Raw genomic sequence first — 12,631 nt, 5'->3', positions numbered from 1 at the left:
TCTGGTGGCTAGACCAGAGGCTGGTGGTTTATGCATATAGTCTTAGCTACTCACTGATTGTAGGTGAGAGCCCAGTGCCTAGCTGCAACACCCTTTTCTACATGTGAAAAGGGCTCTGGAAGTAGATGCAGGTGGCTCACACTGGTAATCCTAGCTACTCAGGAAGTTAAGATTTGGGGATCCTGGTTTATCAAAAAAAAAAAAAAGGGGGGGTGAGAGTTTGGACTAGTGGTAGAGTGCTTGCCTAGCATGCACCAAGACCTGAGTTCAATTTCTTGGTACCACATACACAGAAAAAAAAAAAAAAAAAAAAGCTGGGAGTGGTACTGTAGCTCAACTAGTAGAGCTCTAGCCTTGAGAAAGCCAAAGGACATTGCTCAGGCTCTGAGTTCACACCCTAGATCTAGGCAAAAAAAAAAAAAAAAAATCCCTAGGATAGTACTCAGACCCTGAGTCCTGAGTTCAAGTCCCCCAGGATTTGGGGAAAAAAAAAAACAGCTAAAGACAAACTGAAGGGTTGTCTTCCTATGGCCATATAAGAACTCTTTCTTTCTCTGATCCTCATAGTGTCTCTTTGATGGGCAAGGGAGAGTCTACACTTGATATAGAGTCCCAGAAAGCTGGACCTAGGGTCTAAAACTCAGGTTTCAGTGTCATACCTTTGTAGCTGTTCACTGCTCTTTTTCAAATTCAGCGATCTTTCATCCATGGCCCTGGACAGCTGATATCCTCTACCAAGCTCCACCATTTCTGTTTGGGGTTCAAATTACAAGAGCTGTGTATGGGAAATGAGATCACAGAGGTACCTGAAATCAGAGGATTGCAGTTTGAAGCAAGCCTGGACTGAAAAGTGCACAATTCTTGTATCTCCATTTAACCACAGAAAGCCAGAAATGGAGGTATGGCTTAAGTAGCAGAGTACTAGCCTTGCACTGAAAAGCTCAGAGGCAAGACTCATATCCAGAGTTCAAGTCCCTGGACCAGTTAGAAAAAAAAGGCTTTTATGTAATTTATATTGCTTTTAGATTATTTGTTTTTTGCCAGTCTTGGTGCTTGAACTCAGGGCCTGAGCACTGTCCTTGGGTTTTCTCAAGGCTAGAGCTCTACCACTTGAGCCTCAGCATCACTTCTGGCTTTTTTCTATGTATGTGGTACCGAGGAATTGAACCTGGGTCTTTGTGCATGTTAGGCAAGCACTCTACCACTAGGCCAAACTCCTGACCCATCCTTGGGTTTTTTAAGGCTAGTGCATCACTTCTGGCTTTTTCTATGTATGTGATTGCTGGAACCAGTTGGCAACAAGTTGGGATTCCTGATTTAGGGGATGAGGATGAGAAAAGAAAAAGACAAGAAACAGATGGGGTTGAGAGGTCTACAGCTTGTCAACAGCCTAAGACGGTAGTCTAAGCCTGTAAGTTTAAGACTGTAGCCCCGTGTATTTCTAGTTCCAGTCTTATATACTTTTGTTTAAACCAGGAAACTGTCAGGGGTTACATTTGTACAAAATGGTAATCAAGTCTCAGATTGGTTAAACTAGAAGTGATTGACATAGCCCAACGTCATCATGATAACATCTTGTGTACTTAGTTCTAATCAGTGGTGCAGGTTCAAGGTCAGTCTGACCACAAACTTGGCTTCCAATGTGTGGTATCGAGGAATCGAACCCAGGGCTTTATGTATGCTAGGCAAGCACTCTACCACTAGGCCACACTCCCCATCCTCCTTGAGACTTATCACCAATTAACTACCCAAAAAGCAGGAGGCAGAGCTAGAGGTCAAGTGTAAGTAAGCTACCTATGAACTCAAGAGCTTAGGGATAGTGCCCAGGGTCTCTCAGTTCAAAGTGCCCCCTACCCAAAAAAAATTAATTTTATTTATTTTGGTCGGTTGTGGGACTTGAACTCTAGGTCTGGGTGCTGTCCTGAGCTCTTCAGCTCAAGGCTATTTTCTCTACTCCTTGGGCCACAGTGCCACTTCCAGTTTTCTGGTAGTTAATTGGAGATGAATCTGATGAACTTTAGTGCCCAGGCTAGTTTTGAACCTAGATCCTCAGATCACAGCTTCCTGATTAGCTAGGATTACATGTGTAAACAATTATGCCTGGCTTCAGTTTCCCTCTTGAGTGCTTAGTTAAGTGGTAGAGCATTCTTCGAGATGTTCAAGCTTCTGGGTAACACCACCACCACCACCAAAAAAAAAAAAAAAAATGAGTTGGTTACATAACAGAAACACATAAAAAACGTAGGATAGAACTCCTAACTATGCTGGAGGCTGAGATACAAAGATTGCAGTTCAAAGCTCAGGCAGGAAAAATCCACTAGGCTCATCTCCAGTTAACCACCCAAAAAGCAGAGTTGTGGATTAAGTGGCAGAGCACTCTCCTTGGAAAAAAAACTTAAGTGCCCAGGCCCTGAGTTCAAGCCCCATGGCCAACCCCCCCCAAAATAAAAGAAACTGGGTTGCAATGAGGGAGGGGGTGGCATTTTTCAAAAGGAAATAAACTAATTACTTGGTTTATGGAACTGTGACCCCTCTGTACGTCACTTTTATAATTTTTTTTTTCCATTTCTGGAACTCGCACGCAGGGCCTGGGCAGTGGGCTCGAGCTTTCTCAGGTGGCGCTTTACCACTGGAGCTACTTGAGAAGTCCACGTCTGGATCTTTCGGTGCTTGTGGTGCCTGTTGGTGAGGAGAGGCTGCAAGGCCCTCTGGGGACCGTGCCCCCTGCCGTGGGAGTACTGAAACCGTCGTGCACGGGAATCTCGGGGTCTGTCCTCTGACCTAGGGTTGGGCTCACCGCCCTTGTGCCTGCGTGTGAACAGCGGCGCCCGGGGAGCCACCGCCTCCCCACCTCCACACCCACGCTGGGATGCAGTTCCTGACTTCCTCGGGGCCCTGCTCGCCGCGTCGCCTCCCACGGCCGGAGGTGAGGGGACCACGCGGCTCCACCGCGGGCCGGGGCCGCCGGAGGGGAGAGGAGGGCCGGGCCGGCCGGGGGCGTGGCGCGGAGGGCTGGGCTCGGCCGGCCCGGGAGAGAGGAACAAAGGCCGGGGCGGGGACCAGGCCTCCGGGCCCCCGACCCCGAGGGGAACAAAGGCCCCGCGGGGCGCCCCCGGCCCAGCTGCGGCTCGGGCCCCCGGGAGCAGTCAGGCCGCCGACCCCGGCCTCGCGCCCCCGCCCAGCTCCCCTCCGCCCGCTACTCCCGCTTCGCCCCCTGGCCGGCCAGCACTCCGTGGAGCTCCCCGGCCACCGCGGGCTCCCTTCACCCTGCTGCCCGCCGTGGGTGGCGCCCCCACCCCGACCGGGCCTCCACCCCACTTTAGAGCTGGGTCGCCCGCCACAAAAACCATGAATCCATAGTGGGCTTTCGGGGTTGGGCAGGATTCGGCCAGACAGCTGCTGGAGCTGCGGGCCGGGCCCTCGGGCCCCGCACGGCACGCGGCGCCCGGCGGAAACTTGGCGGGAGCCCCCCGCGCGCCCCCACGGGGCCGAGAGCGGGCCCCGGCCTGGCCCCGCCCACCGCGGGCCGGCCCCGCCCACAGCCCCGCCGCGGACGCGGTGCGGCCTCCGGGGCGCCAAGGGACTACAGGTCCGCCCTACGCACGCGCACGCGCACCTAACGGCCTCGCCCGGCGCGCGGGCGGGGGCAGCGCGGGGAGAAGCGGCCAGAGCACCCCCATCTCGCCCCGTCCTCTGCGGCCGTGACGCCTCGCTCCCTTCGCTAGCGGAGGGGCGGGTCGGGCGATCCCGGGTGGGTGGCCCCTGGCCGACGCGTGCGTACTCCCAGCCTCGCCGCAGGCTGCGGGTGCGGGCTCCGCCCCCGGCGACCAACGCGCGTGCGCGGCGGCGCCAGTTATTTCCGTCCCGCCCCCAGGCCTCGGCTCTTTCTGCGAGCGGGCGCGCGGCGGAGCGGTCGTGCGTTAGCCTGTGGCGGGTGCGGTCGGTGCAGGCGAGGAGCTGCGGTGGCCGCCGTCGGGAGGCGAGCCGGCGGTAGCAGCCGACGGAGTCTCGGAAGGGCCCCACGCGCGGCGGGCGGCGACCCCGGAGACGCGTGGCGGTGCTCGGCCTCGCGGCGGCCGCGGCCCAGCCGTTGACGGCGAGCGCGACTGCGCCTGCGCAGCGGGCCCTGCGCCCCCTCCTCCCCCTCGGCGCCCCCGGCGGCGTGTGAATGGCGGCCTCGGCGGCGGCGGCGGCGGCGGCGGCCTCCTCGGCGGCGGCCTCGGCCGCTGCGGGCAGCCCGGGCCCGGGCGAGGGCTCTGCGGGCAGCGAGAAGCGCGCCGCCGCCTCTTCGGCCGCGGGCTCCGCCGCCGCCTCGGCCTCGGCCGCGTCGCCCGCGGCGGGCGGCGGCGAGGCGCTGGAGCTGCTGGAGCACTGCGGCGTGTGCCGGGAGCGCCTGCGGCCCGAGCGGGAGCCGCGCCTGCTGCCCTGCCTGCACTCGGCCTGCAGCGCCTGCCTGGGCCCCGCGGCGCCGGCCGCGGCCAACAGCTCGGGGGACGGCGGCGCGGCGGGCGACGGCGCCGGTGAGTGCGGGCGCGCGGCCCCCCCACCCCACCCCGCGGCCCCGGCCCCGGCCCCGCGCGGGGCTGCGAGCGGGCGCAGCTGGCGGAAGTTGAGGGGAGGCGGGCCGGGGAGGCGGGAGGCGGGAGCGCGCCGTCCTCACCAGCCCTGCCTCCCGCAGTGGTGGACTGTCCGGTGTGCAAGCAGCAGTGCTTCCTAAAAGACATCGTGGAGAATTACTTCATGCGCGACAGCGGCGGCAAGGCTGCCTCCGACGCCCAGGATGCCAACCAGGTGCGTCCCGGTCCTGCGGCGCGCGAGGCCGGCGCGGGGAGGCCGGAGCCGGCCTTGGCGGGGCCTCTGGGTCTCCCTCGCTTTGGCGATGTTTGGTTCTTTTCCTCCTCCTGATTTTCGTTCTTTGACAGTGCTGTACCAGCTGTGAAGATAATGCCCCCGCCACCAGCTATTGTGTGGAGTGCTCCGAGCCGCTGTGTGAGACGTGTGTGGAGGCTCACCAGCGGGTGAAGTACACCAAGGACCACACTGTGCGCTCCACTGGTAGGTGCGGGGAGATGGACGCGGTCCAGAGGAGGCCCCTGGTCACTGGTGTGCGTCTCAGGGTGGTTTAATAATGGATACCGTCGAGAAGGCCTGAGAGCAGAACTCAAAAGGGAGCGCTCGGCTCCCGGCGGCAGAGTCTGGACTCATTCCCGGGCGCGGACAGACACTTGGTGGCCCTCAGCATGCTGCGAGGGTGCGGAGGAGTCTGGGCTGCGAAAGGCTCGGCATCTGTGTCCAGTTAAAGATGTGTTACCAGGGAATTACTACCTTGTGGCCTGGGAAGTCAGGCTTCTGGGACACGGTTTTGTGCCGGGTTTGGTGGGTCTTGAGTGCTATTCCTGAACTCCTTCCCTCAAAGGCAGCACCACTGTACCACTAATTGGAGTCACAACTCTGCTGGCTCCTTCCTTCCCCTCCCTCCCTCTTCCTCCTTCTCTCCCTCCCTCTTTCCCTCCTTTTCCTCCCCCCTCCCACTTTCCCCCTTCTCCCCTCCTTTTTTTTTTCATTGGAGATACCGGGTTTCATGGATTATTTATTTATTTATTTGTTGCCAATGTTGGCTTTGAACTATGACCTTCAGATCTCATGGTGCCTGACTAGAACACCTTGCTTTGGGACTGGCGTTGTAGTATTGGGAGGTTGGTTTCAGGACCTTGTGCTTGCTGTTTAGGTGCTCTCCATTTGAACCTCCCTCCCGGGACAGGTCATTTTTTTGTGTGTGCATGTTCGGAATCACATTTGCATGTGCCAGTTCTTGAGCTATTTTTTTTTTTTTTCCCCAGTCCAGGGCTTGAGCTCAGGGCCTGAGCACTGTCCTTGGGCTTTCTCAAGGCTAGAACCCTACCACTTGAGCCTCAGCACCACTTTCAGCTTTTTTCTATATGTGGTACCAAGGAATCCAACCTTGGTCTTTGTGCATGCTAGGCAAGCACTCTACCACTAGGGCAAAGCTCTCAGCACTAAGCTTCTTTTTTTAAATTAAAAAACAAAAGAAAACAAAAAACAGTCCTTGGGGCTTGAACTTGGGGGTCTGTGCGTTGTCTCTGAACTTCTTTTGCTCAAGGTTATCACTTTACCACAGTGCCATTTCCATCTTTATCTGTTTCTGTGGTACTGAGAAATGGAACCTAGTACTTCATGCATGCTAGAGAAGCGCTCTACCACTGAGCCACATTTCCCAGCTCCCCTCCCTTCCCGGGTTGATTTTATTTCTTTTCTTCAAGGCTATTTTTTTTTTTTTTTGAGAGGTGAATTGGACACAAACAGCCTCAGATTTTGTCTGCCCTTGCTGGCTTTTTTTTTTTTGCCAGTCTTGGGGCTTGAACTCAGGGCCTAAGCACTGTCCTTGGCCTTTCTTAAGGCTGGAGGTCTATCATTTCCGGCTTTTTCTATGTATGTGGTCCGGAGGAACTGAACCCCAGTCTTTGCATGCTAGGTGAGCACTCTACCACTAGGCCAAACTCCCAGCCCCCCTTGCTGGCTTTGAACAATGATTCTCAGATTGCAGGCTTCTGAGTAGCTAAGAAGGAGTACAGTCATGAGTCACTGGTGCCCAGCTTGGGACAGTTGTTTTTCTTGCCAGTCCTGGGATTTTAAACTCTGGCCTGGCACACTACTGAGTTTTTTCTGAAGGCTAGTGCTTTACCACTTGAGTCACAGCTTCGGTTCTGGCTTTTTGGTATTTAATTGGTGATGAATTTCACTGATTTTCCTACCAGGGCTGGTTGACATTGAACTGTGATCCTCAGATCTCTTCCTTTTGGATTACAGTAATAAGCCATGGGTTCTCCACCTGGGACAGGTTGTTTTGATTAGCATTCTTTCCAGGATGCAGTCAGCACTGATGACTAGCCATGTTCTGCATGTACCATCCTATGTAAAGCCCAGGTATTCCAGTACTTTTTCTGTGTGTGTGGTGGCTTTGGTATGAAAAGGTCTGGTTAGGTATTTGTGGCTTACATCTCTAATCCTAGCTATTCAGGGGTCTGAGATATGATGATCATGATTCAAAGACTGCCCGGGCAGAAAAGTTGTTGTGACTCACCTCCAATTAGGCATAAGAAAATCAGACATACTCTATCTCAAAGTAATAGAGTGCTAGCCTTGATCAGAAAATGCTCAGCACAGGCTTCAGACCCTGACTTCAAGCCCCACAACTAATCAAAAGCCCCAGTCTGTCTAGCTCCCTCCTATGTGCAACCTATTTTTAGTTTTTTTTTGGGGGGGGGTGATGATACTAGGAGATGAAGTCATAGCCCTAAACTTGCTGCACATTCTGTGCCCTACCATTTGAGTTATCCCACACTTGTTCTTTTTTATTTAACAACTATTTAAATAAGTTCTGAGGATTTTGTCTGGGCCACGCCCTAGAGCACAGTCTACTAGTTGGGATGGAATGACTTGATGCTCTTGGTTGAGTTTGTTTGGTATCTTGGTAAATTTTTCTCCTAAGTGCTGTTCTTGCACTGTGTTTGTTCTCTTGATTTCTGCCTTCTGAGTATCTGAGATTTCAAACATGAGCCATTGTGTTGCTCATGACCAGTCTTTTGATAGTATAGTTTCTTGGCCTAGAAGACAAAATAATGGAGAGTAGTGGCTTGTGGGCCCTTAAGAACACAGGTGGATGCAGGGCTGGTGAGGGGGTTACAAGAAGTGCTAGTTTGTAGAGGTACAGAGGTGGTTGGTATTGGGAAGCTGTGCCCATGTTAAGTGGTTAGGGTTTGATTGTTCTGTCCAGTATTTGGGATGAAAGACACATGCCCAGCCTGATTGTATTTTTGTGTTTGTACTGGAGCTTGAACTCTCATGGCTAGGGTGCTGTCCCTTGGCTTTTTTGTTGAAGTGCTAGGGCACTTGAACCACACTTGAGCCACAGCTCTAGTTTTTGCATTTTGCTGGTTAACTGGAGATAGAAGGACATCTCGTGTCTGAGGACCCTAGTGTGATATCTTACATTGTAGTTTGACAAGGCTTTGGAAACATTCTGTGGCTCCAATCCTGGGGCTTAAATTCAGAGCCTGAGCACTGTCTGAGCTTTTTTGCTCAAGGCTAACACTCTACAACTTGCTTGAGGCTTTTTCTGTTTATGTGATGCTGAGGAATCAAACCCAGGCCGTCATGCGTGTGTACTAGGCAAGCAGTCTACCACTAAGCCATATTCCAAGCCCCTGTCCTATGGTTTGTGTAATGAGAGAGACTTAGACATTTTCTTATTATGGATAGGGAAGATTACCATGAGCAGAGGAGAAAAAACTAATTGGCAGATGGTTTGTAGGCAGGCAGGACTGTACCCTCCTGGACATACAGGTTTTCAGGGAACAGCCAGGAATGGGTTTTCTTAACATACTGTGTGATGGTCTTTATTCTTTTTTTACATTGTCTCTCACAGATGATTTGGGTACTTTAGGGGAAAGGTTCTGAGAGAAAAGAAGCTGCCATTTGTTAGATCTTCTCAGTAGATGGGGGAAGGTTATACAATAAATAGGCAGGAAATAAGGCCCCAAACTGTCTACCATACTATCTGAAGCGGCTAAGGGCAAAAGTTCATGTTGATGTTTCCCACTTCTAGGGCCAGCCAAATCTCGGGATGGTGAACGCACCGTCTATTGCAGTGTACACAAGCATGAACCCCTTGTGCTATTCTGTGAGAGCTGTGATACCCTCACCTGTCGGGACTGCCAGCTCAATGCCCATAAGGACCACCAGTGAGTTACATCCTGAGGCACAGTCGGTGGGTGGTGCCAGCTATTTCTGGCCTTAGCATGCAGGCCCATATTTGCTGCTTCTAGGTATCAGTTCCTGGAGGATGCAGTGAGGAACCAGCGTAAGCTACTAGCTTCACTGGTGAAGCGCCTTGGGGACAAGCATGCTACACTGCAGAAGAGTACCAAGGAGGTTCGCAGCTCGTAAGTGTGGGTGCTGGGCTATGGGGTGGCCTGTTTCAGGACTTCCTGGTCTGACTAGCCGTGTGTTCTAGGATCCGCCAGGTGACTGATGTGCAGAAGCGTGTGCAGGTGGATGTCAAGATGGCCATCCTGCAGATCATGAAGGAGTTGAATAAGCGGGGTCGTGTGCTGGTCAATGATGCCCAGGTTGGCCCTAGCTGTGCCGGGGTTGGGCGGGGGGAGGTGGGTTTGGGCCCTTTGTCCTGGCTGATGCCATCTGTCCAGGTAGAGCAGGACTCCAGTGGTTATCTACCTTCTTGCTCACTTTGTTCCCCTTGACCTGCAGAAAGTGACCGAGGGGCAGCAGGAACGCCTCGAACGGCAGCACTGGACTATGACGAAGATCCAGAAGCATCAGGAGCACATCCTGCGATTTGCTTCTTGGGCTCTGGAGAGCGACAACAACACAGCCCTGCTGCTTTCTAAGAAGATGGTATGTGGTGATGGGCTTCAGACATTTGGCTTCAGCGTTGTTGGCCCCCTTTTTCATTGTCACTGTACTTGGACCCACCTGTTTCCCCTGCAGATCTATTTCCAGCTGCATCGAGCCCTTAAAATGATTGTGGATCCTGTAGAGCCACACGGTGAGATGAAGTTTCAGTGGGACCTCAATGCCTGGACCAAGAGTGCCGAAGCCTTTGGTGGGTGTTATTTCTTTGCTTTTGCTCTTACCTTGTTTTACCACCCAAGGTAGCATTTCTACTTACTTGTACTTTTCACTTCCTTTAGGTAAGATTGTGGCTGAGCGTCCTGGGCCCAACTCCACAGGTCCTCCATCCATGGCTCCACCAAGAGCCCCGGGGCCCCTGAGCAAGCAAGGCTCTGGCAGCAGCCAGGTAAGTAGGCTAGCGAGGACGTAGGGAGCAGCAGCACACCAGGGTTCCATGGGTGTCTCCCAGACGTACTGAGGTTCTCCTCTTTGTTCTGTCGGCAGCCTGTGGAGGTACAGGAAGGCTATGGCTTTGGTTCAGGTAAGCAGGTCCGCCTGACGGGTGGGAGGGAGGCTTCCTGTGAGTGACTCTCTTAACTTTCTACCATGTGGGGTATTAGCCTCAGGGTCTCAGTCCCTGTTTCTCCTCTTTTTCTTGAGTAGATGATCCCTACTCCAGCGCAGAGCCTCACGTGTCAAGCATGAAGCGGTGGGTGTGGCGTTCCCCCTGGGTGGCCGTGGGTGGGGGATGGGGATGGGGTGCTGAGCTCAAGGTGTACCCACCTGTAGGTCCCGCGCAGGTGAGGGTGGTGAGGTGAGTGGCCTCATGCGCAAGGTGCCCCGTGTGAGCCTCGAGCGCCTGGACCTGGACCTCACTGCCGACAGCCAGCCTCCGGTCTTCAAAGTGTTCCCCGGCAGTACCACTGAGGACTACAACCTCATCGTCATTGAGCGAGGCGCTGCTGCAGCGGGCCAGTCTGGGGCTGTGCCCCCAGGGGCTCCCGGTGCCTCACCCCTGCCTGCCATGGCTATTGTTAAGGTGAGTCTGTTCTGAGGAACTCAGTTTGAAGATAACACCCAGATATGAACTCCTATTAAAACCTCTCTGTTTCCTTGTCAGGAGGAGGAGACAGAGGCTGCCATTGGAGCCCCTGCTGTTGCCACTGAGGGCCCTGAGACCAAGCCTGTGCTCATGGCCATGCCTGAGGGCCCTGGCACTGAAGGTCCCCGTCTGGCGTCACCAAGTGGAAGTACTAGCTCTGGCTTGGAGGTGGTGGCTCCAGAGGGCACTTCAGCCCCAGCTGGTGGCCCAGGCACTCTAGATGACAGTGCCACCATCTGCCGTGTCTGCCAGAAGCCAGGAGACTTAGTCATGTGCAACCAGTGCGAGTTTTGCTTCCACTTGGACTGCCACCTACCTGCCCTACAGGATGTGCCAGGGTGTGTGCAGGGCTGGATCGGTGGGTTTGGGGCAGGGATTGATTTGGAGGGCTGACCTCAGACCTGTACTTTGTCACTTGTTGCCCTAGGGAGGAGTGGAGCTGCTCACTCTGCCACGTGCTTCCTGACCTGAAGGAGGAGGATGGCAGCCTTAGCTTGGATGGTGGAGACAGCACTGGTGTGGTGGCCAAGCTCTCACCAGCCAACCAGCGGGTGAGAGGAGCCAAGCTCTTAGCTGTATGTGGACTGGTAGCAGAAATCCTCCTTCTCTGTGGCTCTGACATTTCCTTGTGTGTGTGCTGTCTGTAGAAATGTGAACGTGTCCTGCTGGCCCTGTTCTGCCATGAGCCCTGCCGTCCTCTGCACCAGCTGGTTACTGACTCCACTTTCTCCCTGGTGAGTGCCAGAACAGATAGGAGAGGATTGGCAAATGCTGACACCTTACCCTAAATGTATATGTGTGTGTGCCTGTGTGCAGGAGCAGCCTGGTGGCACCTTGGACCTAACCCTGATCCGTGCCCGCCTCCAAGAGAAGCTGTCACCCCCTTACAGTTCTCCACAGGAGTTTGCCCAGGATGTGGGCCGCATGTTCAAGCAGTTCAACAAGTTGACGGAGGTAAGCAGTGGACTCTGAGGGGGAGGGAGACACAGGGGCAGGACCCACCCACTCACTCCATCCCCCCTGCCTGGCCCAGGACAAGGCGGATGTGCAGTCCATCATTGGCCTACAGCATTTTTTCGAGACACGCATGAATGATGCCTTCGGTGACACCAAGTTCTCTGCTGTGTTGGTGGAACCCCCGCCGCTGAGTCTGCCCAGTGCTAATCTAAGTTCCCAGGAGCTGTCTGGTGGCCCTGGTGAGGGCCCCTGAAGCCAGATGGGCTTTGGTATCTTTTGTCACCACGTTTGTCTCTCTTCCCCTTCCTCCCCTTCCCCCCCCCCCCAGGTGACCTGATCTCCTTCCCTGGTGTCCATTCCCTCAGTCTCACGAAATGGTTTTTACTTCTGTGGATTTAATAAAAACTTTACCAGTTGCTCAGGCCTCTCTAGGTTATGGGCTCTGGTCCTGAGGCCTGGTCTCTGCCTGTTGTCCAGTAACCTATAGGAACCTATTCCCCCCCCCGCCCCCCCCACCAGCCCACCTGAAGCTGTCTATTGCAAGAGAGTGGGGGAAGAACATCATTCACTGTTTTCTGGAGAGGAAGGATCATGCAGGGTGGAAGGTCTGTCTGAGCTGACCTGTACTTTGTTCCGCACATCCTTGGGTTTCCCAAGCCTTGTGGCTACATTGTAGGCAATAGGTTGCACTGGAACTCACTTCCCTGCCTGCTTATACTGCAGTTCTTCCATCTGAGCTTTATAGTGAGACCTCAAAGTTGGGCTGATGATTCCCTTTGACTTTTTTTTTTTGCCTGTCCTGGGGTTTGAACTCAGGGACTGAGCACCGTTGTTGAGCCAGCACTCTACTACTTGAGCCACAGCACCAGTTCTGTCCGTTTCTCGGACCTAGGGCTTTGTACATGCTAGGCAAGCACTCTACCACTAGGCCACACGTAACAGCCATTGTCCTTTTCATCCTTCATTGTGTCCTTAAGTTCTCAAAGCCAGGTCAAGCCATGTTAGATATTAACTGGAGATGTTGGGATAGCCAAATATCTTAGGCCAGGCGACTTATGTCTCTGCTCCAAAAACCAAACTGTATTGGAATTTGGGTATCAGGGTCCTCTGGCCGTATGTAAAAGTAATCAAAGGCAAGGG

At 54.2% G+C, this 12,631-nt stretch overlaps 1 protein-coding gene across 1 annotated transcript; it reads left to right on the top strand.

The window, feature by feature from the left end:
* Positions 1 to 3,961: 3,961 nt before the first annotated feature.
* Trim28 (tripartite motif containing 28) lies at positions 3,962 to 11,944 on the top strand. The gene is made up of 17 exons (XM_090323008.1): positions 3,962 to 4,520; positions 4,679 to 4,791; positions 4,923 to 5,055; positions 8,627 to 8,762; positions 8,847 to 8,963; positions 9,035 to 9,149; positions 9,289 to 9,435; positions 9,529 to 9,643; positions 9,732 to 9,838; positions 9,937 to 9,973; positions 10,096 to 10,141; positions 10,222 to 10,471; positions 10,553 to 10,872; positions 10,962 to 11,085; positions 11,182 to 11,268; positions 11,351 to 11,488; positions 11,568 to 11,944. The coding sequence occupies exons 1-17, from the start codon at positions 4,169 to 4,171 to the stop codon at positions 11,742 to 11,744; spliced, it is 2,514 nt and encodes an 837-aa protein (XP_090179134.1). The 5' UTR covers positions 3,962 to 4,168; the 3' UTR covers positions 11,745 to 11,944.
* The last annotated feature ends 687 nt before the right edge of the window (positions 11,945 to 12,631 follow it).

This window comes from Megascapheus bottae, chromosome 31, assembly GCF_031878675.1.
Source record: "Megascapheus bottae isolate mThoBot1 chromosome 31, mThoBot2.hap1, whole genome shotgun sequence".
Taxonomy (NCBI): Eukaryota; Metazoa; Chordata; class Mammalia; order Rodentia; family Geomyidae; genus Megascapheus; species Megascapheus bottae.
This window is presented reverse-complemented; position numbering and strand designations above follow the sequence as displayed.

Excerpts from the sequence above, each read along its gene's own strand:
- Trim28 (XM_090323008.1), top strand. The coding sequence starts at position 4,169 with ATGGCGGCCTCGGCGGCGGCGGCGGCGGCGGCGGCCTCCTCGGCGGCG. Across the intron at positions 9,436-9,528 it reads TGCTGCTTTCTAAGAAGATG|ATCTATTTCCAGCTGCATCG; the intron begins GTATGTGGTGAT and ends TTTCCCCTGCAG. Across the intron at positions 11,269-11,350 it reads CTGACTCCACTTTCTCCCTG|GAGCAGCCTGGTGGCACCTT; the intron begins GTGAGTGCCAGA and ends GCCTGTGTGCAG.